The sequence below is a fragment of the Pristiophorus japonicus genome, chromosome 27 (genome assembly GCF_044704955.1).
Source record: "Pristiophorus japonicus isolate sPriJap1 chromosome 27, sPriJap1.hap1, whole genome shotgun sequence".
NCBI lineage: Eukaryota > Metazoa > Chordata > Chondrichthyes > Pristiophoridae > Pristiophorus > Pristiophorus japonicus.
Genome location: NC_092003.1, coordinates 22747694 through 22773996, shown reverse-complemented (window position 1 = coordinate 22773996; position 26303 = coordinate 22747694). Strand labels below are relative to the sequence as shown.

The window sequence follows — 26303 nt, the reverse complement described above, 5'->3', positions numbered from 1 at the left end:
CGCGTTGCCAGGTTACCGCGCTGAGGCCTTTGGGAAGCTCGTAAATGCAAATCGAGAAACACGTGACTGAAGTGGCCCCGCCTCCGAATGTGTGTGTGGGCGGGGCAATTCTGGAGCCGTTACGGGCTGCGCTTGGTGGTGCGAGCTGTCAATCAGTTGCTTTCACCCAATAGCAGCGTCGGATCACATCGTCTCCCTAAGCGCATTCTGCGCATGTGCAGGATCCCCGGATATTGACGGTTGGCGAAGGACAAAAAAATGGTGGAAATTTACAGAGGGCGATTGGAGCCGCTGAGGGTGAGTGTCCCAGGGGGGGGGTGATGAGGGAGAATGTCCCGGGGGAAGAGCGAGCGTGGGGCTGAGGGTGAGTGTCCAGGGGGGGGAGAGGGAGCCGGGGGCTGAGGGTGAGTGTCCCGAGGGGGGGAGAGGGAGCCGGGGGCTGAGGGTGAGTGTCCTGGGTGGAGAGGGAGCCGGGGGCTGAGGGCTGAGGGCTGAGGGTGAGGGTCTTGGGAGGGGAGGGAGCCAGGAGCTGAGGGTGAGTGTCCTGGGGGGATGGGGAGCAGGGGGCTGAGGATGCGTGTCCCGGTGGGGGAGAGGGAGCCTGGAGCTGAGGGTGAGTATATTGGAGGGGGTTGGGACCCGAGCGCTGAGGGTGAGTGTCCCGGGGAGGAGAGGGAGCCGGGTGCTGAGGGTGAGTGTGCCAGAGGGCGAGGGAGCCGGGTGCTGAGGGCGAGGGAGCCGGGTGCTGAGGGCGAGGGAGTGCGGTGGTGAGGGAGTCGGGTGCTGAGGGTGCCGGGGGCAGAGGGAGCCTGGGGAGGAAGGGAGAGAGAGCCGGGGGCTGAGGGTGAGTGTCCTGGTGGGAGAGGGATCCGGGGGCGAGGGTGAATGTCCTGTGAGGTGAGGGAGCCGGGGGCTGAGGGTGAGGGAGAGGGAGCCGGGGGCTGAGGGAGAATGCCCCGTGGGAAAGGAAGCCGGGGGCTGAGGGAGAGTATCCTGGATGGAGAGGGAGCCTGGGGCTGAGGGTGAGTGTGCCAGAGGGCGAGGGAGCCGGGTGCTGAGGGCGAGGGAGCCGGGTGCTGAGGGCGAGGGAGCCGGGTGCTGAGGGCGAGGGAGCCGGGTGCTGAGGGCGAGGGAGCCGGGTGCTGAGGGCGAGGGAGCTGGGAGAGGAAGGGAGAGGGAGCCTGGGGCTGAGGGTGAGTGTCCTGGTGGGTGAGGGATCCGGCGGCCGAGGGTGAATGTCCTGTGAGGTGAGGGAGCCGGGGGCTGAGGGAGAATGTCCCGGGGGAAAAGGAAGCCGGGGGCTGAGGGTGAGTGTGCCAGAGGGTGAGTGTGCCAGAGGGTGAGTGTGCCAGAGGGTGAGTGTGCCGGTTGCTGAGGGTGAGGGAGCCGGGGGTAGAGGGTGAGGGAGCCGGGGGCAGAAGGGAGAAGGTGAGGGAGCCGGGGGCTGAGGGTGAGTGTCCCGGGGCGAGAGGGTGAGTTTCCCGGTGGGGGGGAGGGAGAGGGAGCCTGGAGCTGAGGGTGAGTGTCCTGGGGGGATGGGGAGCAGGGGGCTGAGGATGCATGTCCCGGTGGGGGGGAGGGGGAGGGGGAGGGAGCCTGGAGCTGAGGGTGAGTGTCTTGGAGGGGGCAGGGACCCGAACGCTGAGGGTGAGTGGCCCGGGGAGGAGAGGGAGCCTGGGGCTCAGGGTGATTGTGCCAGAGGGTGAGGGAGCCGGGGGCTGAGGGTGAGGGAGCCGGGGGCTGAGGGTGAGGGAGCCGGGTGCTGAGGGTGAGTGTGCTGGGGGAGGAAGGGAGAGGGAGCCGGGGGCTGAGGGTGAGTGTCCTGGGGGGAGCTGAGGGTGTGTGTCCTGGTGGGAAGGGGAGCCGGGTGCTGAGGGTGAGTGTCCTGTGGGATGATGGAGCCGGGGGCTGGGGGTGAGGGAGCCGGAGGCTGAGGGTGAGTGTCCCAGAGGTTGAGGGAGCCGGGAGCTGTGGGTGAGTGTCCTGGTGGGAGAGGGATCCGGGGGCTGAGGGTGAATGTCCTGTGAGGTGAGGGAGCCGGAGGGTGAGGGAGCCGGGGCTGAGGGAGAATGTCCCGGGGGAAAGGAAGTCGGGGGCTGAGGGAGAGTATCCTGGAGGAAGAGGGAGTCGGCGGCTGAGGGTGAGAGTCTCGGGGGGGGGGGGGGGGGAAGGGAGCTGGGGGCTGAGGGTGAGGGTCCTGGGGGGGGGGGGGGGGAAAGGGAGCTTGAGGGTGAGGGTCCTGGGGGGGGGGGGGGAGGAAGAGGGAGCGGGAGCTGAGGGTGAGTGTCCTGGGTGGAGAGGGAGCTGGGGGCTGAGGGTGAGTGTCTCGGAAGGGGAGGGAGCCAGGAGCTGAGGGTGAGTGTACCGGAGGGAGAGGGAGCCGGGTGCTGAGGGTGAGTGTGCCAGGGGGAGAGTGAGCCGGGGTGGGGGGCAAGGTTGAGGGAGCCGGGGCTGAGGGTGAGTGTCCCGGACGGAGAGGAAGCCTGGAGCTGAGGGTGTGTGTCCTGGGGGGATGGGGAGCTAGGGGCTGAGGATGCGTGTCCCGGTGGGGGGGAGGGAGAGGGTGCCTGGAGCTGAGAGTGAGTGTCTTGGAGGGGGCAGGGACCCGAGCGCTGAGGGTGAGTGTCCCAGGGAGGAGAGGGAGCCTGGGGCTGAGGGTGAGGGAGTCGGGTGCTGAGGGTGAGTGTGCCGGGGGCAGAGGGAGTCGGGGTGTAAATGTAAATGTAGATTCTTTTCTCTCAATCTGGTTCAGTAAAATTACTGAGTCGAATACCTCTTGTGCTTTGAACAAAGCAGTCTTTATTTTACCGGCCGACAAGACTTATCAGACAGAAGATATACCCTCTGGATAGAGCGTACACACTCCCTACGGATAGGTGAAGTTACATCGTAAAGCGACAACAGTTATACATTCTCGGCAAAAGATAACAAGATAGGGCTAGAGTGACATCCTAGTTCAACCTATCTCTTTTGGTCCCTCTTTCCCTTTGTCCACTCACAAGCGGACCTAAGTATGGTCTGATTTTAAACAAAGACCTTCTGTTAATGTTTCAGGTTAATAACATGATTTGATAAGACCTTGAGGTTTTTCTGCAAGCTGTGGGTTTTGTTTCAATATGTGTTAGTGTTGTAACATTTCGCAGTCTCGAGTCCGAGATGTCATGGCTATTCCTCCATGAATTCTTTGTTAGCTTATACTGTCCCTATACAATTCCCACGTTCTCAACTTCAATGTCTCTATACATTTTAAACATTCACATTCTCCCCTTTTATCATTCCATGATAACACTTAGGATCATTCTAGGAGTAAAATGTATAGGGAATGTGAACACAACTAATATCCAGAAAAGTTCCCATTTTGCGCATAAACATAAGACATGTAGCTCTCGTCTCTGTCTCCTCTCCCATGCGCCGAAACTGTCATATATCAACACTATTACACAGACTGTGGCATACAGACAGTTTCATCTTATGGCTCAGGATTCAGATAAATAGTCCAATTATTTTGCTGATTAAAAGAGTTCAGTTTTCCCATCTCTCTTCTCAGGTCACCGTCGGTGTAGCTGGCTGTCTATCACTACGGGTAAAAGTTCAAACTGGTCCATGTTCCAATTAGGATGCCAACGGCCTTGTTCAGCTATGGAGAAGAGGAAGTCTGGAACAGAAACAGGAGTTAGAATGACCAGTAAAATAGGTTCGTTAGAGGGTGGTGATCTTGCAGTGGTGCAGGTGAACCCAGGCACTTTTCCCCTCAACCTTGGCTGCAGTGGGGGTAGTGAGTAACACCTGAAAAGGCCCCTCCCATTGTGGCTCTAATCCCTTCCGAATCCATACTTCCCTGGTGCCACGAGGGACATTTCGGGTAAAGCTGGGAGGTCGAGGTGAGCATCTCGGACCTGGTTGTGAGCTAGTCGCAGAGCCTGAGTCAGAGAAAGAACATAGGTGGTCATCAGTCGAGCTGAGATACCATATCTAGGAACAATTTCCCTCATTAATACCTTAACAACAGTTTGAGCCTTATTGTCCAGGGTAGGGTAGGCTTCAATCCATCTGCTAAACATATCTACTATTACTAACACATATTTGTAACACTGAACTTTTTGCAACTCAATGTAGTCCAACTGAAATGTCTCAAAGGGAACTTCGGGTAGGGGCGTTTTACCCCAATCACAGGGGACTCCCTTCCCTGGATTATGTTGCTGGCCAACCAGGCAACGACTACTGATGTTCTGGGTGAGCGCCTGGAGTCTAGGGTGCCACCAAGTAGCCAAAAGTGTGTCACTCGTGGTCCTTGCTCCACAATGAGTAGCAAAATGCATACATTCAATAACCCATAGAGCCAACTTGTCAGACATGCAAGTCTGTTCCGCGGGAGTGGTCCAGAGTTTAGAAACATTGTCATAAGTACATGCATAATATTTCCACAACAGTTTATCTTTTTCAGGAGCATCCTCCTATGCTTTTATAACATCTTGGATGGTTGGCATTGGTTTTTCCGAGGCTAACTTATCCTTCGCAGGATTTTTAGTCTGACTCATAATTTTGGGCACTACCATCTGTTGGTCACGAGAGGCCTGTTTGGATCCTCTTGGTCAGCACAACGATTCCCTATATCAACCAGAGAATTTCCGGTAGTGTGGGCGGTACATTTGACAATGGCAATGCGTTTGGGGAACATGAGGGCTTGCAACAAATCAGATACTAACTGTTTATGGGATATCTCATTCCCCTGTGAGGTTAGGAATCCCCTATTTTTCCATAATTGTCCGAAATCATGGGCCACCCCAAAGGCATACCTAGAGTCGGTATAGATATTAACTTTGAGATCTTTGGCCAAGATACAGGCTCGGGTGAGGGCGAATAGTTCAGCTTGTTGAGCAGAATAGGCGGTTTCAAAAGCGGCAGATTCCAAGACCTGATTCTCCTGGTTTACTATGGCGTATCCTGAGATTCGTGTATCTTCTGGATTAATAGAAGTACTTCCGTCAAAATACATAAACAATCATGACTGGGTTCTTCCTCACTTGGGGTGGCTCAGTAAGAATACAGTCTGGATCTTCCATTGGTACATCAACTAAATCTTCCCTGACTGATGTGGCCTCTTAAATTAAAGATAAGCAATCATGACTGGGTTTTTCCTCATCTTGGGGTGGCTCAGTGAGAAAACAGGCCGGATTAATTGCAGTACAGTGCCGAAAGGTCAGTTTAGGATTGCCTATGATTTCAGTGGGTTCTGTCGGATAGAGGGCCAGTACATTGCCCTGCACTGGGATCTCAATCGGATCAATGGGAGTATAACCCACTTGGGAGGGGTCCTCTGCCCACACATGAGGATCCACATAGTCAGGTATGTCCGAGCCAGTATGATGCTGTAGAGTCGTTAAGACCTTCTCGGGGTCCCCATGAAATTGGACTGTTCGGCCATGTTTTACGATTTGCACATCCCGGCTGGTAGGGTCAGCCTCATCTCTGGCCTTGCGTACCATAACTCCCAAATCTTTAGCATGGTGAGGGGCTAATACTTCACGAGCAATATGCGGTGCCATTGTTAGGGGCTGTTTCCACAGATTCTTATCCACTTCCACAAAATCTGCCTCTCTTTCCAGTCCAGTCACTCTAGCCCTTAATAGAATTCCCTTCACTTCCCCTTCGTGATCCTGATAAAAGTTCTGCAGGTCCTGATTCTTTCCACTGGGATCGTATGCTAGGGTCACGTGATAGGGTGCCTGCGGCAGGTCCAGAGACCACCACTGAGGGGTTCTAGTGGTATAATACTGCCGCTTAAGGGTTTCCTGTTTTACAATAATCCCATCATCTCCACACTCCAAATGCAACTGGAATTTGCAGAGGAGGTCTCTAGCCATCAAGTTACAGTCAACTCGATGTTCCACCGACTCTTCCTGGTAACCCATTTTAACCGGTTCTGACACTGGGAATGTCGAGATTTGTCCCAGGAATCCTGAAAGTTCCTGTGTTTCAGTAGAGGCAGGGAGTTTAAGCTTTGATTGTACAGAAGACATGAAGGCTCCCGTATCTATCAAAAAAGGTTGCCACTCATTCAGAATGGGTTCGTCGTCCGGGGAGGATCCCTGCACAATCAAGCTGCGTAGTCAATCGGGGGACAATTGACCAAAGGGGTTGTTCTGGGAGAAGTTAGTGTAAGATCCTCCTCTCCCCCTTGCCCCCCTCCTCTTCCTCCTCTTCCTTTTCCATGCTGACGGTAGGGGCAATTTTTATTCCAATGTCCTTCCTGCCCACAATTAAAACAGTCAATTCCTCTTCCCCAGTCCCAGCCTCTTCCCATACCATGCCGGGGACAATAGGGAGGTTTATTAGCAGGGCTCGGGCCGTTTGTTTTTTTAGTATAACCGTATCCTTGCTTATCCATCCAATCCTGTATGGAACACTGCGGTTCTATTGATCCTTCTTCCCGAGATGGCTCTTCCTTTCTAGTCACGTATTCAGTCTTGACCCGGGTTGGGGGCGCACCTCCCCCCCTCCCCTTTCTTTTCCTGCCAATAATATCTAACTGCCCTTTCCATTTGTCCAGATAGCGTGAGCAATCAAATAGTTGTTCGAAGATCACATAGACATCTATAGTGGGGTGGTCTGCAGCTTGTTGTGCATCAGGGTTTGGCATTGGTCTGACAGGGAATTGGTGTCGGGACTTTGGGATCTTGGAAATCATTTCTAGGTCGGAGGATGTTTCGGAGCTGTCTGACTGCTTGACAGTTCTGCGTCTCGATCGGCGGGGGTGTTTGCTATATCTTTCACAGCTTGGATTGGTAGATTGACTAGAAGATTTACGGGACTGTCTGTGATGTCGAGATATAGTTCTACCCTTTCGAGTGTGAGATCTGGTCCTTTCGGCTATATTGCTTGTGAACTGGGGATCCGAATCGCTATCAGAGGATGAGGAGTCAGTTTGGGTTTGTTGCTTTGGTGGTATGGGGTTATTTTTAACTCCTCTCGCCGGAGTGTAAGGTGCAGGGTGTTGGGAAGAGGACTGGAGCAAGGGACCAGGGGGTGCGGGAGGCGCCGTTGGGCGCTGAGTCAGTGACCACTCATCAATTTCATCATCAGCCTCGGTTAACACAAAGCCAGCCTTTTACTACGTAGTCGGTCAATACCTTTCTCAGAGGTCCCAGAGGATCTCTTAGTAAGTTTCTCGTGCACACATTCTTTTTTTTTTAAAGACGTCTACAGTTTTAACGTGTTCCCTCTGTCAATGAAAGTCCTAATTTATTTGCCAACTTGACAGAAGTGATGCATCTTTTAATTTTTTTTTTACTACCTCTACGCTTCTAGTGCCACCTAGAGGCCACTGGTCATCTCCTAATAATTTGTTCAGAGCTCCTGATAATTTTCTAAAGTTTTCCGCTCTTTCAGGGAATTCTTCACATAACTTTTGTAGCGGACTACCCGCATCCGTTGTTTTATCCAACTGATTATCCATTATCGTCTCGTTACGCGTTCACGTAGTTGTGCGATTTAAACAAACTTAAAACGAACAGACTTTACTGAAAAACAGACTTAACAAACTTAACACAAAGCCGCGTCGCCCCATGGCTCGCGTTTCCACGCGATTCCACCTAAACAAGCTTAACAAACTTAACACATAGCCGCGTCGCCCCACGGCTCGCGTCTCCACGCGATTCCACCTAAACAAGCTTAACAAACTTATCAATAAACGGACTTACTGAAATCAGCACTGACTTTCGCGGTTCGCATTGCTGCACGTTCGCGCCGGCCCACGTTTACTCGCGCTCGCGCCGCCGCACGTCTCGCGTCTCCACGAGTTTACGTTGCCGTGCGTCTGCGTCTGCCTTCCTCCACTCGGCCGCACGCTCGCGCTGCTGCGCGTCTCGCGTCGTTGCGCATCAGCGCCGCTGCGCGTTCGCGTCGGCCCGACCTTCCGAGTTGCTGCGGGATTTAAATTCAATCAGTGCCTAGACGGGCCAAGTGATATACAAGGTCGACGTCGTACCTGAATTGAACACCTATCCTCTATTTAATTCCCCATAAGCCTTATTTTATTCCCTGTGAGCCTAATTTTCTAAATTTGATTTCTTATGAGCCTTATTTAATTTCTTTTAGTCTCCAAATTTCCCTATCCTTTCGCGTCACTGCGCAGTTTAAATCCAATCAGTCAATGAAAGCCCAAATTTAATGGAGTTTTTCTGCCAACTGGACAGGAGTTATTTTTTTTTTTTTAGATGCAGTGGAATTTTTCTTATAATTTAAAATCTCAGAACATTTTTTTTTTAGCACCTATTTAGTACGTTACTTTTTTTTTGTCTTTTCCATAACTAGAGAGAAGTCTGGCACATAAGCTGTGGACTGCTTTTCGTTATCTCAATTGTTCCAGCCTCAAGGTCGTGTTATTTAACATAATATTTTTTTTGAATCCTGTTGAATCCATCTCAGTTGTTTTGCTGTGCCTTCTCTGAATGTTTTCTTTCAACAAGTTTGTGAGCATGTTAAATCCTTTTTTTTTAAACCATCGGGGACCATGTAATTTTTCTTTTTTTTTCAACAAACCTATCCTTCCTGGCTCCGTAACTTATCATCCGAATATACGTAATTCAATAAGGTTCACACTCTTAAACTTCCCACATAGAGGACAACACTACGAAGGGTTAAAGAAACTTTCATTCTGTTTGAGATAAAACAAACCACAACTCCCCGTCTTTTTTTTTTACAGTAAAAATAACAGAAGCATTTCTCATTTAAACAGACGTTCACAAGAGTCTCTTTTCTTTCCTATTAATTTTTGGATCCATGATTGATCATCTATCCCTATCTAGCTCTAACTATAACCTATCTTTCCAAGTCGCCACTTGGTTTGCGTCATCGCGCAATTTCCCTATCTCTATCCCTATTCTAAGTTGAAAGGTATTCACCAAATTGTCCTGGATCTCGTTCAGACACTACCTGAGAACCAGCGAGTGGCTAAACTTTCCTCAGACTTTTGAAACCGGGGGAAACTGGAGCAGTATTGAAATCATACTCACTCCATTGGCCACTTTCCCCTCGTCTCGTCCAAGGCTAGTCTGGCTCTTAGTTCGCCAGTTTTCGGCAGTCGTCCGTTGAGATTCCACTTCTGACACCAAATGTAAATGTAGATTCTTTTCTCTCAATCTGGTTCAGTAAAATTACTGAGTCGAATACCTCTTGTGCTTTGAACCGGCCGGCAAGACTTATCAGACAGAGTATATACATTCTCGGTCGAGCGTACACACTCCCTACGGATAAGTGAAGTTACATTGTAAAGCGACAACAGTTATACATTCTCGGCAAAAGATAACAAAATAGGGCTAGAGTGACATCCTAGTTCAACCTATCTCTTATGGTCCCTCTTTCCCTTTGTCCGCTCATAAACTGACCTAAGTATGGTCTGATTTTAAACAAAGACCTTCTGTTAATGTTTCAGGTTAATAACATGATTTGATAAGACCTTGAGGTTTTTCTGCAAGCTGTGGGTTTTGTTTCAATATGTGTTAGTGTTGTAACATTTCGCAGTCTCGAGTCTGAGATGTCATGGCTATTCCTCCATGAATTCTTTGTTAGCTTATACTGTCCCTATACAATTCCCACGTTCTCAACTTCAATGTCTCTATACATTTTAAACATTCACAGGGGGAGGAAGGGAGAGGAAGCCGGGGGCTGAGGGTGAGTGTCCTGGTGGGGAGGGGAGCTGGGTGCTGAGGGTGAGTGTCCTGTGGGGTGAGGGAGACGGGGTCTGGGGGTGAGCGAGCCAGGGGCTGAGGGTGAGGGAGCCGGGGGCTGAGGGAGAATGTCCCGGGAGGAGAGCGAGCAGGGGGCTGAGGGAGAATGTCCCTGGGGGAGAGCGAGCAGGGGGCTGAGGGTGAGTGTCCTGGGGTTAAGGGGAGCCGGCGGCTGAGGGGGAGTGTCCTAGGGGTATGGGGAGCCGGCGGCTGAGGGTGAGTGTCCCGTGTGGAGAGGGAGTCGGGGGCCGAGGATGAGTGTCCCGGGTGGAGAGGGAGTCGGGGGCCGAGGATGAGTGTCCCGGGTGGAGAGGGAGCCGGGGGCTGAGGGTGAGTGTCCCAGAGGTTGAGGGAGCCGGGAGATCAGGGTGAGTGTCCTGGTGGGAGAGGGATCCGGGGGCTGAGGGTGATTGTCCTGTGAGGTGAGGGAGTCGGTGGCTGAGGGTGAGGGAGCCGGGGGCTGAGGGAGAATGTCCCGGGGGAAAGGAAGCCGGGGGCTGAGGGAGAGTATCCTGGAGGGGGAGGGAGTCGGCGGCTGTGGGTGAGTGTCTCGGGAGGGGGGGGGGAAAGGGAGCTGGGGGCTGAGCGGGAGGGAGAGGGTGCCGGGGGCTGAGGGTGAGTGTCCCGGGGCGGGGGGGGAGGGAGCCAGCCGGGGGCTGAGGGTGCGTGTCCCGGGAGGGAGAGGGTGCTGAGGGTGAGTGTCCCGGGGTGGGGGTAGCCAGCCGGGGGCTGAGGGTGAGTGTCTCGGTGGGCGAAGGAGGCGGGGGCTGAGAGTGAGAGTCCCGTGGGGAGAGGGAGCCGGGGGGCTGAGGGTGAATGTGCCGGGGGGGAAGGGAGTGGGAGCCGGGGGCTGAGGGTGAGTGTCCCGGCGGGCGAGGGTGAGGGAGCCGGTGGCTGAGGGAGAATGTCCAGGGGAGAGAGCGCGCAGGGGGCTGAGGGTGAGTGTCCCGGTGGGAGAGGGAGCTGGTGGCTGAGGGAGAATGTCCCGGGGGCATAGGGAGTTGGGGGCTGAGGGTGAGTGTCCGAGGGGAGAGGGAGAGAGAGAGGGAGCCGATGGGCTGAGGGTGAGTTTCCCGGGGTGGGGGGGGATGTAATCAGGGGCTGAGGGTGAGTCTCCCAGGGGGAGAGGAAGAGGGAGCCGGGGGCTGAGGGAGAATGTCCCGGTGGGGGGGGAGGGAGAGGGAGCTGGGAGCTGAGGGTGAGTGTCCCCGAGGGAGAGGGAGCCGGGAGCTGAGGGTGAATGTCCTGGTGGGAGAGGGAGCCGGGAGCTGAGGGTGAGTGTCCCAGAGGTTGAGGGAGCCGGGGGCTGAGGGTGAGTTTCCCAGGGGCTGAGAGTGAGTGTCCTGGGGGGAGAGGGAGCCGGGTTGGCTGAGGGTGAGTGTCCCGGGGGGTGAGGGTGAGGGAGCCGGGGTGCTGAGGGAGAATGTCCCGGGGGAGAGTGAGCTGGGGGTTGAGGGAGAGTGTCCCGGGGGGGGAGAGGCAGAGGGAGCCGGGTGCTGAGGGAGAATGTCCCGGTGGGAGAGCGAGCAGGGGGCTGAGGGAGAATGTCCCGACGGGAGAGCGAGCAGGGGGCTTAGGGTGAGTGTCCTGGGGGGATGGGGAGCCGGCGGCTGAGGGTGAGTGTCCTGGGGGGATGGGGAGCCGGGGGTGAGGGTGAGTGTCTCTGATGGAGAGGAAGCCGGGGGATGAGTGTGAGTGTCCGGGGGGAGAGGGAGCCGGGGGCTGATGGTGAATGTCCCGGGCGGGGAGGGAGTCGTGGTTGAGTGTCCTGGTTGGAGAGGGAGCCGGGGGCTGAGGGTGAGTGTCCCGGGATGGGGGTGGGGGGGGATGGAATCGTGGACTGAGGGTGAGTATCCCAGGGGGAGAGGAAGAGGGAGCCGGGGGCTGAGGGAGAATGTCCCGGTGGGGGGGGGGAAGGGAGAGGGAGTTGGGAGCTGAGGGTGAGTGTCCCCGAGGGAGAGGGAGCCGGGGGCTAAGGGTGAGTGTCCCGGGGGGGGGGAGGGAGCCGGGGTCTGAGTGTGATTGTCACCGGGGGCTGAGGGGGAGTGTCCCGGGGGGCGAGGGAGCCGGGGGCAGAGGGTGAGTGTCCCTGGTGGGAGAGGGAGCTGGGGGTGAGGGTGAGTGTCTCGGGAGGAGAGGAAGCCGGGGGATGAGGGTGAGGGTACTGGGGGGAGAGAGAGCTGGGGACTGAGGGTGAGTGTCTCGGAGTGATAGGGAGCCGGGGACTGAGGGTGAGTGTCCCGGGGAGGAGAGGGAGTGGGAGCCGGGGTCTGAGGGTGAGTGTCCCGGTTGGAGAGGGAGAGCGAGAGGGAGCCGGGGTCTGAGGGTGAGTGTCCCGGGGGGGGGAGGTGGGCGAGAGAGCGGGTGGCTGAGGGTGAGTGTCGCGGGGAGAGAATGAGAGGGAGCCAGGGAATGAGGGTGAGTGTCGCAGTGGGAGAGGGAGAGGGAGCCGGGGGCTGAGGGTGAGTGTCCCGGGGGGAGAGGGAGAGGGAGCAGGGAGATGAGGGTGAGGGAGCCGGGGGCTGAGGGTGAGTGTCCCGGGGGGGAGAGGGAGCCGGGGGGCTGAGGGTGAGTGTCTCGGGGGGAGAGGGAGCCAAGAGATGAGGGTGAGTGTCCTGGGGGGAAAGGGAGCCGGGAGCTGAGGGTGAGTGTCCCAGAGGTTGAGGGAGCCGGGGGCTGAGAGTGAGGGAGCCGGGTGCTGAGGGTGAGTGTCCCGGGGGGGGGGGAGAGGGAGCCGGGGGGCTGAGGGTGAGTGTCTCGGAGGGGTGAGGGTGAGGGAGCCGGGGGCTGAGGGAGAATGTCCCGGGGGAGAGTGAGCAGGGGGCTGAGAGAGAGGGAGCTGGGGGGAGAGGCAGAGGGAGCCGGGGGCTGAGGGTGAGTGTCCCGGGGGGAGAGGGAGCCGGGGGGCTGAGGGTGAGTGTCCCGGGGGGAGAGTGAGCAGGGGGCTGAGGGAGAGGGAGCCGGGGGGAGAGGCAGAGGAAGCCAGGGGCTGAGTGGTAGTGTCCCGGACGGAGCCAGGGGCTGAGGGTGAGTGTCTCGGGGGGATACGGAGCCGGGGCCTGAGGGAGAGTGTCCTGGGGGGAAAGGGAGCCGGGAGCTGAGCGTGAGTGTCCCAGAGGTTGAGGAAGCCAGGGGCTGAGGGAGAGGGAGCCGGGGGCTGAGGGTGAGTGTCCCGGGGGGAGAGGGAGCCGGGGGCGGAGGGTGAGTGTCCCGGTAGGTAGAGGGGGAGTGTCCCGGGGCGCGAGGGAGCAGGGGGCTGAGGGTGAGTGTCCCGGGGGGAGAGAGAGCTGGTGTCTGAGGGTGTGTTCTGGAGGGAGAGGGAGGTGGGGGCTGAGGGTGAGTGTTCCGGGGGCAGAGGGAGTTGGGGGCTGAGGGTGAATGTCCCAGAGGTTGAGGGAGCGGGGTGCTGAGGGAGAATGTCCCGGGGGAGAGTGAGCAGTGGTTTGAGGGAGAGTGTCCCGGAGGGAGAGGGAGCCGGGGGGAGAGGCAGAGGGAGCCGGGGGCTGAGGGTGAGTGTCACGGGGGGAGAGGGAGCCGGGGGCGGAGGGTGAGTGTCCCGGTGGGTAGAGGGGGAGTGTCCCGGGGCGCGAGGGAGCAGGGGGCTGAGGGTGAGTGTCCCGGGGGGAGAGAGAGCTGGTGTCTGAGGGTGTGTTCTGGAGGGAGAGGGAGGTGGGGGCTGAGGGTGAGTGTCCCGGGGGCAGAGGGAGTTGGGGGCTGAGGGTGAGTGTCTGTGATGGAAAGGAAGCCGGGGGCTGATGGTGAATGTCCAGGGTGGGGAGGGAGTCGTGATTGAGTGTCCTGGTTGGAGAGGGAGCCGGGGGCTGAGGGTGAGTGTCCCCGAGGGAGAGAGAGCCGGGAGCCGAGGGTGAGTGTCCCGGGGGGGAGAGGGAGTGGGGAGCTGAGGGTGAATGTCCCAGAGGTTGAGGGAGCGGGGTGCTGAGGGAGAATGTCCCGGGGGAGAGTGAGCAGGGGTTTGAGGGAGAGTGTCCCGGAGGGAGCGGGAGCCGGGGGCTGAGAGGGAGTGTCCTGGGAGGAGAGGGAGGTGGGGGCAGAGAGTGAGTGTCTCCAGGGGGAGAGGGATCCAGGGGTGAGGGTGAGTATCTCGGGAGGAGAGGAAGCCGGGGGATGAGGGTGAGGGTACTCGGGGGAGAGGGAGCTGGCGTCTGAGGGTGAGTGTCCCGGAGGGAGAGTGAGCCGGTGGCTGAGGGTGAGTGTCCCAGGGAGGAGAGGGAGCCGGGGACTGAGGGTGAGTGTCCCGGGGAGGAGAGGGAGTGGGAGCCGGGGGCTGAGGGTGAGTGTCCCAGGGAGGAGAGGGAGCCGGGGACTGAGGGTGAGTGTCCCGGGGAGGAGAGGGAGTGGGAGCCGGGGGCTGAGGGTGAGTGTCCCAGTGGGAGAGGGAGAGCGAGAGGGAGCCGGGGTCTGAGGGTGAGTGTCCTGGGGGGGGGGGGGGGGCTGCGAGAGAGCGGGGGGGCTGAGGGTGAGTGTCGCGGGAAGAGAATGAGAGGGAGCCAGGGAATGAGGGTGAGTGTCGCAGTGGGAGAGGGAAAGGGAGCCGGGGGCTGAGGGTGAGTGTCCCGGGGGGAAAGGGAGAGGGTGCTGAGGGTGAGTGTCCCGGGGGGATACGGAGCCGGGGCCTGAGGGAGAGTGTCCCGGGGGGAGAGGGAGCCAGGAGATGAGGGTGAGTGTCCCGGGGGGAGAGGGAGCCAGGAGATGAGGGTGAGTGTCCCGTGGGGAAAGGGAGCCGGGAGCTGAGGGTGAGTGTCCCAGAGGTTGAGGGAGCCGGGGGCTGAGGGTGAGTGTCCCGGGAGGGTGAGGGAGCCGGGGGCTGAGGGAGAATGTCCCGGGGGAGAGTGAGCAGGGGCTGAGGGAGAGGGAGCCGGGGGTTGAGGGAGAGGGAGCCGGGGGCTGAGGGTGAGTGTCCCAGGGGGAGAGGGAGCCGGGGGCTGAGGGTGAGTGTCCCGGGGGGTAGAGGGGGAGTGTCCCGGGGCGCGAGGGAGCCGGGGGCTGAGGGTGAGTGTCCCGGGGGGAGAGGGAGCTGGCGTCTGAGGGTGAGTGTCCCGGAGGGAGAGGGAGCCGGGGGTGAGGGTGAGTGTCTCTGATGGAGAGGAAGCCGGGATATGAGGGTGAGTGTTCTGGGGGGAGAGGGAGCCGGGGGCTTCGGGTGAGTGGCCCGGGGGGAGATGGAGCCAGGAGATGAGGGTGAGTGTCCCGGGGGGAAAGGGAGCCGGGGGTTGAGGGAGAGTGTCCCGGGGGGAGAGGGAGCCAGGAGATGAGGGTGAGTGTCCCGGGGAGAGAGGGAGCTGGGGCCTGAGGGAGAGTGTCCCGAGGGGAGAGGCAGCCAGGGGATGAGGGTGAGTGTCCTGGTGAGAGGGAGCCGGGGATTGAGGGTGAGTGTCCCTTGGGGAAGCCGTTGCTCGGACTGAGAGAGCCGGACCCGGGGATAGAGGTGTGTCTGGGTGAGAAACAGCCTTCCCTCAGCAAATCCCTGGGCATCCCTACCTCATTCCCTCATTCGAGGAGACACTGTCCCTGTCTGTATTACACTGGACCCTGTCCCTGTTTATATGACACTGAACCCGGTCTCTGTTTATGCTAAATTGAACCCTGTCTCTGTTTATATTACACTGGACCCCGTCCCTGTTTATATTACACTAGACCCAGTCCCTGTTTATATTAAACTGGACCCTGTCTCTGTTTATATTAAACTAGACCCTGTCTCTGTTTATATTACACTGGACCCCGTCCCTGTTTATATTACACTAGACCCAGTCCCTGTTGAAATAACACTGGAACCTGTCCCTGTTTATATTAAACTAGACCATGTCCCTGTTCATATTACACTGGACCCTGTCTCTGTTTATAATACACTAGACTCTGTCTCAGTTTAATTACACTAGATCCTGTCTCTGTTTAAATTACACTAGACATAGACTCTGTTTATATTACACTGAATCCTGTCTCTTTATATTATACTCGGCCCTGTCTCTGTTAATATAGCAGTAGACGCTGTCTCTGTTTGTATTACACTAGACCCTGTCTCTCTTTATATTACACTGGATCCTGTCTCTGTTTATATTACACTAGGCCCTGTCCCTGTTTATATTACACTGGACCCTGTCTCTGTTTATATTACATTAGACCCTGTCCCTGTTTATCTTAAACTCGACCCTGTTCCTGTTTATATTACACTAGACCCTGTCCCTGTTTACATTACACTGGACCCTGTCTCTGTTTAAATTACACTAGACATTGTCTCTGTTTAAATTACACTAGACATTGTCTCTGTTTAAATTACACGAGACATATACTCTGTTTATATTACACTGGACCCTGTCTCTGTTTATATTACACTGGACCCTGTCCTTTTTAGATTACACTGGACCCTGTCTCTGTTTATATTACACTGGACCCTGTGTCTGTTTATATTACACTGGACCCTGTCTCCGTTTATATTACACTGGGCCCTGTCCTTTTTAGATTACACTAGACCCTGCCCCTGTTTATATTACACGAGACCCTGTCTCTGTTTATATTACACTGGACCCTGTCTCTGTTTATATTACACTGGACCCTGTCCCTGTTTATATTACACTAGGCCCTGTCTCTGTTTATATTACACTGGACCCTGTCTCTGTTTATATTACACTGGACCCTGTCCCTGTTTATATTACACTAGGCCCTGTCTCTGTTTATATTACACTGGACCCTGTCCCTGTTTATATTACACGAGTCTCTGTCCCTGTTTATATTATACAAGGCCCTGTCTCTGTTATTATAGCAGTAGACGTTGTCTCTGTTTATATTAAACTGGAACCTGTCCCTGTTTCTATTACACTGGACCCTGTCCCTGTTTATATTACACTGGACCCTGTCCCTGTTTATATTACACTAGACCCTGTCTCTGTTTATATTACACTCGACCCCGTCTCTGTTTATATTACACCAGACCCTGTCTCTGTTTATATTACACTAGACCCTGTCTCTGTTTATGTAGCACTAGACCCTGTCTCTGTTTATGTAGCACTAGACCCTGTCTATGCTTATTTAGCACTAGACCTTGTCTCTGTTTACATTACACTAGACCCTGTCTCTGTTTATACTGCACTGGGCCTTATCTCTGTTTATATTACCTTAGACCCTGTCTCTGTTTACATTACGCTAGACCCTGTCTCTGTTTATATTGCACTGGGCGCTGTCGCATAGAAACATAGAAAATAAGTGCAGGAGTAGGCCATTCGGCCCTTCGAGTCTGCACCGCCATTCAATGAGTTCATGGCTGAACATGCAACTTCACTACCCCATTCCTGCTTTCTCGCCATACCCCTTGATCCCCCTAGTAGTAAGGACTACATCTAACTCCTTTTTGAATATATTTGGTGAATTGGCCTCAACAACTTTCTGTGGTAGAGAATTCCACAGGTTCACCACTCTCTGGTTGAAGAAGTTTCTCCTCATCTCGGTCCTAAATGGCTGTGACGCCTGGTTCTGAACTTCCCCAACATTGGGAACATTTTTCCTGCATCTAACCTGTCTAAACCCGTCAGAATTTTAAACGTTTCTATGAGATCCCCTCTCATTCTTCTGAACTCCAGTGAATACAAGCCCAGTTGATCCAGTCATTCTTGATATGTCAGTCCTGCCATCCCGGGAATCAGTCTGGTGAACCTTCGCTGCACTCCTTCAATAGCAAGACTGTCCTTCCTCAAGTAAGGAGACCAAAACTGTACACAATACTCCAGATGTGGCCTCACCAAGGCACTGTACAACTGTAGTAACACCTCCCTGCCCCTGTACTCAAATCCCCTCGCTATGAAGGCCAACATGCCATTTGCTTTCTTAACCGCCTGCTTTACCTGCATGCCAACCTTCAATGACTGATGTACCTCCCCTTTTCCTAATCTGTCACCATTCAGATAATAGTCTGTCTCTCTCTCTTTACCACCATAGTGGATAACCTCACATTTATCCACATTATACTTCATCTGCCATGCATTTGCCCACTCACCGAACCTATCCAAGTCACTCTGCAGCCTCACAGCATCCTCCTCGCAGCTCACACTGCCACCCAACTTAGTGTCATCCGCAAATTTGGAGATACTACATTTAATCCCCTCGTCTAAATCATTAATGTACAATGTAAACAGCTGGGGCCCCAGCACAGGACCTTGCGGTACCCCACTAGTCACTGCCTGCCATTCTGAAAAGTACCCATTTACTCCTACTCTTTGCTTCCTGTCTGCCAACCAGTTCTCAATCCACGTCAGCACATTACCCCCAATCCCATGTGCTTTAACTTTGCACATTAATCTCTTGTGTGGGACCTTGTCGAAAGCCTTCTGAAAGTCCAAATACACCACATCAACTGGTTCTCCCTTGTCCACTCGACTGGAAACATCCTCAAAAAAATTCCAGAAGATTTGTCAAGCATGATTTCCCTTTCACAAATCCATGCTGACTTGGACCTATCATGTCACCTCTTTCCAAATGCATCCTTAATAATTGATTCCATCATTTTACCAACTACCGATGTCAGGCTGACCGGTCGATAATTCCCTGTTCACTCTCTCCTTTTTTAAAAAGTGGGGTTACATTGGCTACCTTCCACTCCATTGGAACTGTTCTAGAGTCTGGAATGCTGGAAATTGACTCAATGCATCCGCTATATCCAAGGCCACCTCCTTAAGTACTCTGGGATGCAGTCCATTGGGCCGTGGGGATTTATCGGCCTTCAATCCCATCAATTACCCCAACACAATTTCCTGACTAATAAGGATCTCCCTCAGTTCCTCCTCCTTACTAGACTCTCTGACCCCTTTTATATCCGGATGGTTGTTTGTGTCCTCCTTAGTGAATACCGAACCAAAGTACTTGTTCAATTGGTCTGCCATTTCTTTGTTCCCCGTTATGACTTCTCCTGATTCTGACTGCAGGGGAACTACGTTTGTCTTTACTAACCTTTTTCTCTTTACATATCTATAGAAGCTTTTGCAGTCCATCTTAATGTACCTCTCGTACTCTATTTTCCCTGCCCTAATCAAACCATTTGTCCTCTTCTGCTGAGTTCTAAATTTCTCCCAGTCCCCGGGTTCGCTGCTATTTCTGGCCAATTTTATGCCACTTCCTTGGCTTTAATGCTATCCCTGATTTCCCTTGATAGCCACGGTTGAGCCACCTTCCCTTTTTTATTTTTACACCAGACAGGGATGTACAATTGTTGTAGTTCATCCATGCGGTCTCTAAATGTCTGTCATTGCCCATCCACTGTCAACCCCTTAAGTATCATTCGCCAATCTATCCTAGCCAATTCACGCCTCATACTTTCATAGTTGCCCTTCTTTAAGTTCTGGACCATGGTCTCTGAATTAACTGTTTCATTCTCCATCCTAATGTAGAATTCCACCATATTATGGTCACTCTTCCCCAAGGGGCCTCGCATGAGATTTCTAATTAATCCTCTCTCATTACACAACACCCAGTCTAAGATGGCCTCCCCCCTAGTTGGTTCCTCGACATATTGGTCTCGAAAACCATGCCTTATGCACTCCAGGAAATCCTCCTCCACTGTATTGCTTCCAGTTTGGTTAGCCCAATCTATATGCATATTAAAGTCACCCATGATAACAGCTGCACCTTTATTGCATGCACTCCTAATTTCCTGTTTGATGCCCTCCCCAATATCACTGCTACTATTTGGAGGTCTGTACATAACTCCCACTAATGTTTTTTGCCCTTTGGTGTTCTGCAGCTCTACCCATATAGATTCCACATCATCCAAGCTAATGTCCTTCCTGACTATTGCATTAATCTCCTCTTTAAACAGCAATGCTACACCACCTCCTTTTCCTTTTATTCTATCCTTCCTGAATGTTGAATACCTTTGGATGTTGAGTTCCCAGCCCTGATCATCCTGGAGCCACGTCTCTGTAATCCCAATCACATCATATATGTTAACATCTATTTGCACAGTTAATTCATCCACCTTATTACGGTCCCTGTTTCCATTACACTATACCCTGTCTCTGTTTACATTACACTAGACCCTGTCTCTCTTTATATTACACTAGACCCCCTCTCTGTTTATATAACACTAGACGCTGTCCCTGTTTATATAACACTAGACCCTGTCGCTGTTTATTTTGTCCCTGTTTATATTACACCAAACCCTGTCTCTGTTTATATTACGCTAGACCCTGTCCCTGTTTCTATTACGCTAGACCCTGTCTCTGTTTATATTACGCTAGACCCTGTCTCTGTTTATATTACGCTAGACCCTGTCCCTGTTTATATTACGCTAGACCCTGTCCCTGTTTATATTACGCAAGATCCTGTCCCTGTTTATATTACGCTAGATCCTGTCTCTGTTCCCTGTCTGTTTATATTACACTACACGTTGTCACTCAGCCCTGTATCTGTTAATATTACATTAGACCCTGTTTATGTTTATGTTTATATTACCCGAAACAGTACCAGAGAGTGAGTGACTGTGACTATCCTATACATACCTGTCAATCACACACTGACACACAGTACCAGAGAGTGAGTGAGTGTCTGTCTGATACACACCTGTCATAGAAACATAGAAAATAGGTGCAGGAGCAGGCCATTAGGCCCTTCTAGCTTGCACCACCATTCAACAAGATCATGGCTGATCATTTCCTCAGTACCCCTTTCCTGCTTTCTCTCCATACTCCTTGATCCCTTTAGCCGTAAGGGCCATAACTAACTCCCTCTTGAATATATCCAATGAACTGGGATCAACAACTCTCTGTGGCAGGGAATTCCACAGGTTAACAACTCTGAGTGAAGAAGTTTCTCCTCATCTCAGTCCTAAATGGCCTACCCCTTAGCCGAAGACTGTGTCCCCTGGTTCTGGACTTCCCCAACATCGGTAACGTTCTTCCCGCATCTAACCTGTCCAGTCCCGTCAGAATCTTATGCATTTCTATGCGATTCCCTCTCATCCTTCTAAACTCCGGTGAATAAAGGCCCAGTTGATCCAGTCTCTCCTCATATCTGGAATCAGTCTGGTGAACCTTCGCTGCACTCCCTCAATAGCAAGAATGTCCTTCCTCAGATTAGGAGACCAAAACTGAACACAATATTCTAGGTGAGGCCTCACCAAGGCCCTGTACAACTGCAGTAAGACCTCCCTGCTCCTACACTCAAATCCCCTAGCTATGAAGGCCAACATACCATTTACCGCCTTCACCGCCTGCTGTACCTGCATGCCCTCTTTCAGTGACTGATGAACCATGACACCCAGGTCCCGTTGCACCTCCCCTTTTCCTAATCTGCCGCCATTCAGATTATATTCTGCCTTCGTATTTTTGCCCCCAAAATGGATAACCTCACATTTATCCATATTATGCTGCATCTGCGATGCATTTGCCCACTCACCTAACCTGTCCAAATCACCCTGCAGCCTCTTAGCGTCCTCCTCACAGCTCACCGCCACCCAGTTTAGTGCCATCTGCAAACTTGGAGATATTACACTCAATTCCTTCACCTAAATCGCTAATGTATATTGTAAAGAGCTGGAGTCCCAGCACTGAGCCTTGCGGCACCCCACTAGTCACTGCCTGCCGTTCTGAAAAGGACCCGTTTATCCCGACTCTCTGCTTCCTGTCTGCCAATCAGTTCTCTATCCAAGTCAGTACATTACCCCCAATACCATGCGCATTTATTTTGCACACCAATCTCTTCTGCGGGACCTTGTCAAAAGCCTTTTGAAAGTCCAAATACACCACATCCACTGGTTCTCCCTTGTCCACTCTGCTAGTTACATCCTCAAAAAATTCCAGAAGATTCGTCAAGCATGATTTCCCTTTCATCAATCCATGCTGACTTGGTCCGATCCTGTCACTGCTTTCCAAATGCCCTGCTATTTCAGCCTTAATAATTGATTCCAACATTTTCCCCACGACTGATGTCAGGCTAACCGGTCTATAATTACCCGTTTTCTCTCTCCCTCATTTTTAAAAAAGTGGTGTTGCATTAACTACCCTCCAGTCCATAGGGACTGATCCAGAATCGATAGACTGTGTGAAAATGATCACCAATGCATCCACTATTTCTAGGGCCACTTCCTTAAGTACTCTGGGATGCAGACTGTCAGGCCCCGGGGATTTATCGGCCTTCAATCCCAACAATTTCCCGCCTAATAAGGATATCCTTCAGTTCCTCCTTCTCACTAGACCCACTGTCTCCTTGTACATTTGGAAGGTTATTTGTGTCTTCCTTTGTGAAGACAGAACCAAAATATTTGTTTAATTGGTCTGCCCTTTCTTTGTTCCCCATTATAAATTCACCTTGTCTGCATTCGTCTTTTTCTCTTCAGATATTTATAGAAGCTTTTGCAGTCAGTTTTTATGTTCCCTGCAACTCGAAGGGCCGAATAGCCTACTCCTGCACCTATTTTCTATGTTTCCTCTCGTACTCTATTTTCCCCCTCTTAATTAAACCCTTAGTCCTCCTCTCTTGAATTGTAAATTTCTCAGTCCTCAGGTTTGTTGCTTTTTCTAGCCAATTTATGTGCCTCTTCCTTGGCTTTAACACTATCCTTAATTTCCCTTGATAGCCATGGTTGAGCCACCTTCCCCATTTTATTTTTACTCCAGGGATGTACAATTGCTGAAGGTCATCCATGTGATCTTTAAATGTTTACCATTGCTTATCCACCGTCAACCTTTAAGTATCGTTTGCCAGTCTATTCTAGCCAAATCATGCTTCACACCATCGAAGTTACCTTTCCTTAAGTTTAGGACCCTAGTTTCCGAATTAACTGTGTCACTCTCCATCCACTATATTATGGTCACTCTTCCCCAAGTGGCCTCGCACAACAAGATTGCTAATTAGTCCCTTCTCATTACACATCACCCAGTCTAGTATGGCCTGCTCTGTAGTTGATTCCTCAACATATTGGTCCAGAAAACCATCCCTAATACACTCCAGGAAATCCTCCTCCACCGCATTGCTAACCAGTTTGGTTCGCCCAATCAATATGTAGATTAGAGTCGCCCATGATAACTGCTGTACCTTATTTTTTGTTTGATGCTGTCTCCAACCTCACTACCGCTGTTTGGTGGTCTGTACACAACTCCCCCTAGCATTTTCTGCCCTTTGTCATTCCACAGCTCCAGCCATACCAATTCCACATCATCCAGGCTAATGCCCTTTCTTACTATTGCATTAATTTCCTCTTTAACAAGCAACGCTACCCCGCCTCCTTTTCCTTTCTGTCTATCCTTGCTAAATGTTGAATACTCCTGGATGTTGAGTTCCCAGCCTTGGTTACCCTAGAGCCATGTCTCCGTGATGTCAATTACATCATATCCGTTAACTGCTGTCTGTGCAGTTAATTTGTCTACCTTATTCCGAATACTTCTCGCATTGAGGCACAGAGCCTTCAGGCTTGACTTTTTAACACACTTTGCCCCTTTATAATTTTGCTGTAATGTGACCCTTTTAGTTTTTTGCCTTGGCTTTCTCTGCCCTCCACTTTTACGATTCTCCTTTCTATCTTTTGCTTCTGCCTCCATTTTATTTCCCTCTGTCTTCTTGCATAGGTTCCCATCCCCCTTCCATGTTAGTTTAACTCCTCCCCAACAGCACTAACAAACACTCCCCGAGGACATTGGTTCCGGTCCTGCCCAGGTATGAACCTTCCGGTTTTTACTGATTTCACCTCCCCCCGAACCGGTTCCAATCATGCACCGACACAGTACCAGAGAGTGAGTGACAGTGTCTGTCCTATACACACCTGTCAATCACACACTGACACACAGTACCAGAGAGTGAGTGACAGTGTCTGTCCTATACACACCTGTCAATCCTACACTGACACACAGTACCAGAGAGTGAGTGACAGTGTCTAGTCTACCCTAATCAAGCAATGTAAAACTATCCCATTGGACCAATGAGTGACAAACAATATCAATCCCTTTTCACTGGACCAGTGAGTGTAGAACTGAACCCAGCCAGAGTCAGCACCTTCAGGCGAGGGGTGCCAGTGAGTGTAGAACTGAATCCAGCCAGAGTCAGCACCTTCAGGGGAGGAGAGTGAGGGGAACCAGTGGGTGTAGAACTGAACCCAGCCAGAGTTGGTGATGATAATTGGGAGCACAGGACAAGTTGCCTTCAGACGTGCGATGTGTTTGAATTTCAGGACAAGGAGGGGGAAGAATGTATGGGGCAGGGATTTAGAGCTTGGGAAGAACAAGAGAGGAAAGAATGTTCCATAGAATCTAGAATTGTCTGTTCTGAATTACTGTCCTGTACTTACAGTAATGATTTTTGTTAACTCCTTTTCCAGGGTATCAGAAGGTGAGGATTTCAGACCGGGAACTCAATCCAAACATCACGTCAAGATCTGACGGAATCACTCGATTCATCAGGACCTAAATATCAAATGTTTGTCTGTTCTGTCTGTGGGAACAAATTTCAAACATCAGTGTGACTTGAAAAGCACCGAGACACACACCCGAGTGAGTGTGTTCCAGTGCACTGACTGTGGAAAGAGCTTTAACCAGTTACGCAGCCTGACAAAACATCGCACCATTCACAGCGGGGAGAAACCGTACACGTGTTCTGTGTGTGGACCAGGCTTCAGCTGATCATCCAACCTGGAGAGACACCAGGACACCCGCAGCATGGAGAAACCATGGGAATGTGGGGACTGTGGGAAGAGATTCAATTACCCATCTGAGCTGGAAGTTCATCGGCGCAGTCACACTGGGGAGAGGCCGTTCACCTGCTCCGTGTGTGGGAAGGGATTCACTCGGTCATCCGACCTGCTGACACACCAGCGAGTACACACTGGGGAGAGGCCGTTCACCTGCTCCGTGTGTGGGAAGGGATTCACTCGGTCATCCGACCTGCTGACACACCAGCGGGTTCACACTGGGGAGAGGCCGTTCACCTGCTCCGTGTGTGGTAAGGGATTCACTCGGTCATCCCACCTGCTGACACACCAGCGAGTTCACACTGGGGAGAGGCCGTTCACCTGCTCTGTGTGTGGGAAGGGATTCACTCGGTCATCCCACCTTCTGAAACACCAGCGAATTCACACTGGGGAGAGGCCGTTCACCTGCTCCGAGTGTGGGAAGGGATTCACTCAGTCATCCAACCTGCTGACACACCAGCGAGTTCACACTGGGGAGAGGCCGTTCACCTGCTCTGACTGTGGGAAGGGATTCAGTACGTTAGCCCACCTGCTGACACACCAGCGAGTTCACACTGGAGAGAGGCCATACACCTGCGCTGAGTGTGGGAAGGGATTCACTCAGTTATCCACCTTGCTGATACACCAGCGAGTTCACACTGGGGAGAGGCCGTTCACCTGCTCTGACTGTGGGATGGGATTCACTACATCATCCAAGCTGCTGACACACCAGCGAGTTCACACTGGGGAGAGGCTGTTCACCTGCTCTGAGTGTGGGAAGGGATTCACTCGATCATCTCACCTGCTGAGACACCAGCGAGTTCACACTGGGGAGAGGCCGTTCACCTGCTCTGACTGTGGGGTGGGATTCACTACATCAGCCAGCCTGCTGACACACCAGCGAGTTCACATTGGGGAGAGGCTGTTCATCTGCTCCGTGTGTGGGAAGGGATTCACTCACTTATTCGACCTGCTGAGGCACCAGCGAGTTCACAAGTGCCTGCAGGGTTTGGACTCTGCTGTTATCCCAGACTGAATCATGTCCATTCTGACAGTTGGGCTTGCTTTCTGCTGATATTTATTACCCGTACAATTGGGCTGTAGTTTAATATTTGAGATATTTCACCAATTAATCAGCAGGAATAAGGTCAGATAAAAAAATAATGCTGAATTTGTTTGCATCCATACTTCACTCTTTGAAAAACGTAAGAAATAGGAGTAGGAGTAGGCCATTGTCCACTCGAGCCGGCTCTGCCATTTAATAAGATCATGGCTGATCTGATCTTGGGCACAGCTCCACTTCCCTGCCTGCTCCCCATAACCCTTCACTCCATTATCGCTCAAAAATCTCTATCTCCAGCTTAAATATATTCAATGACCCAGCCTCCACAGCTCTCTGGGGTAGAGAATTCCAAACATTTGTGACCCACTGAGAAAAGAAATGTCTCCTCATCTCCATTCTAAATCGGTGACTCCTTAATCTCAAACTATGCCCCCTAGTTCTCGATTTCCCCACGAGAGGAAACATCCTCTCTTCATCTACCTTGCCGTACCCCCTCAATATCTTATATGTTTCAATAAGATCATCTCTCACTCTTCTAAACTCCAATGAGTATAGGCCCAACCTTTCTTCATATGTCAATCCCTTCACCTCAGGAATTAAACTAGTGAGGCTTCTCTGAACTGTCTCCGATGTACGTATATCCCGCCTTAAATAAGGAGATCAAAACTGTACGCAGTACGCTAGGTGTGGTCTCACCAATACCATGCACTGTTGTAGCTTACTTCGCTGCTTTTATACTCTATCCCCCTTGTAATAAAGGCCAACATTCCATTTGTCTTCCTGATCACTTGCTGTGCCTGCATACTGACTTTTTGTGTTTCATGCACAAGTACCCCCAGGTCTCTCTGTACTG

General features: G+C 52.5%; 1 protein-coding gene across 3 annotated transcripts; it reads left to right on the top strand.

The window, feature by feature from the left end:
* Positions 1-234: 234 nt before the first annotated feature.
* Positions 235-26303, top strand: LOC139239509 (zinc finger protein 436-like). Of its 3 annotated transcripts, XM_070868304.1 has the most exons (3): positions 246-297; positions 8314-8375; positions 24040-26303. In XM_070868304.1, the coding sequence occupies exon 3, from the start codon at positions 24377-24379 to the stop codon at positions 25421-25423; it is 1047 nt and encodes a 348-aa protein (XP_070724405.1). In that variant the 5' UTR covers positions 246-297; positions 8314-8375; positions 24040-24376; the 3' UTR covers positions 25424-26303. The 3 variants fall into 3 exon arrangements, with proteins under 3 accessions (XP_070724404.1, XP_070724405.1, XP_070724406.1); XM_070868303.1 differs by lacking the exon at positions 8314-8375 and having other exon boundaries at positions 235-297; XM_070868305.1 differs by lacking the exons at positions 246-297; positions 8314-8375 and adding an exon at positions 3552-3694.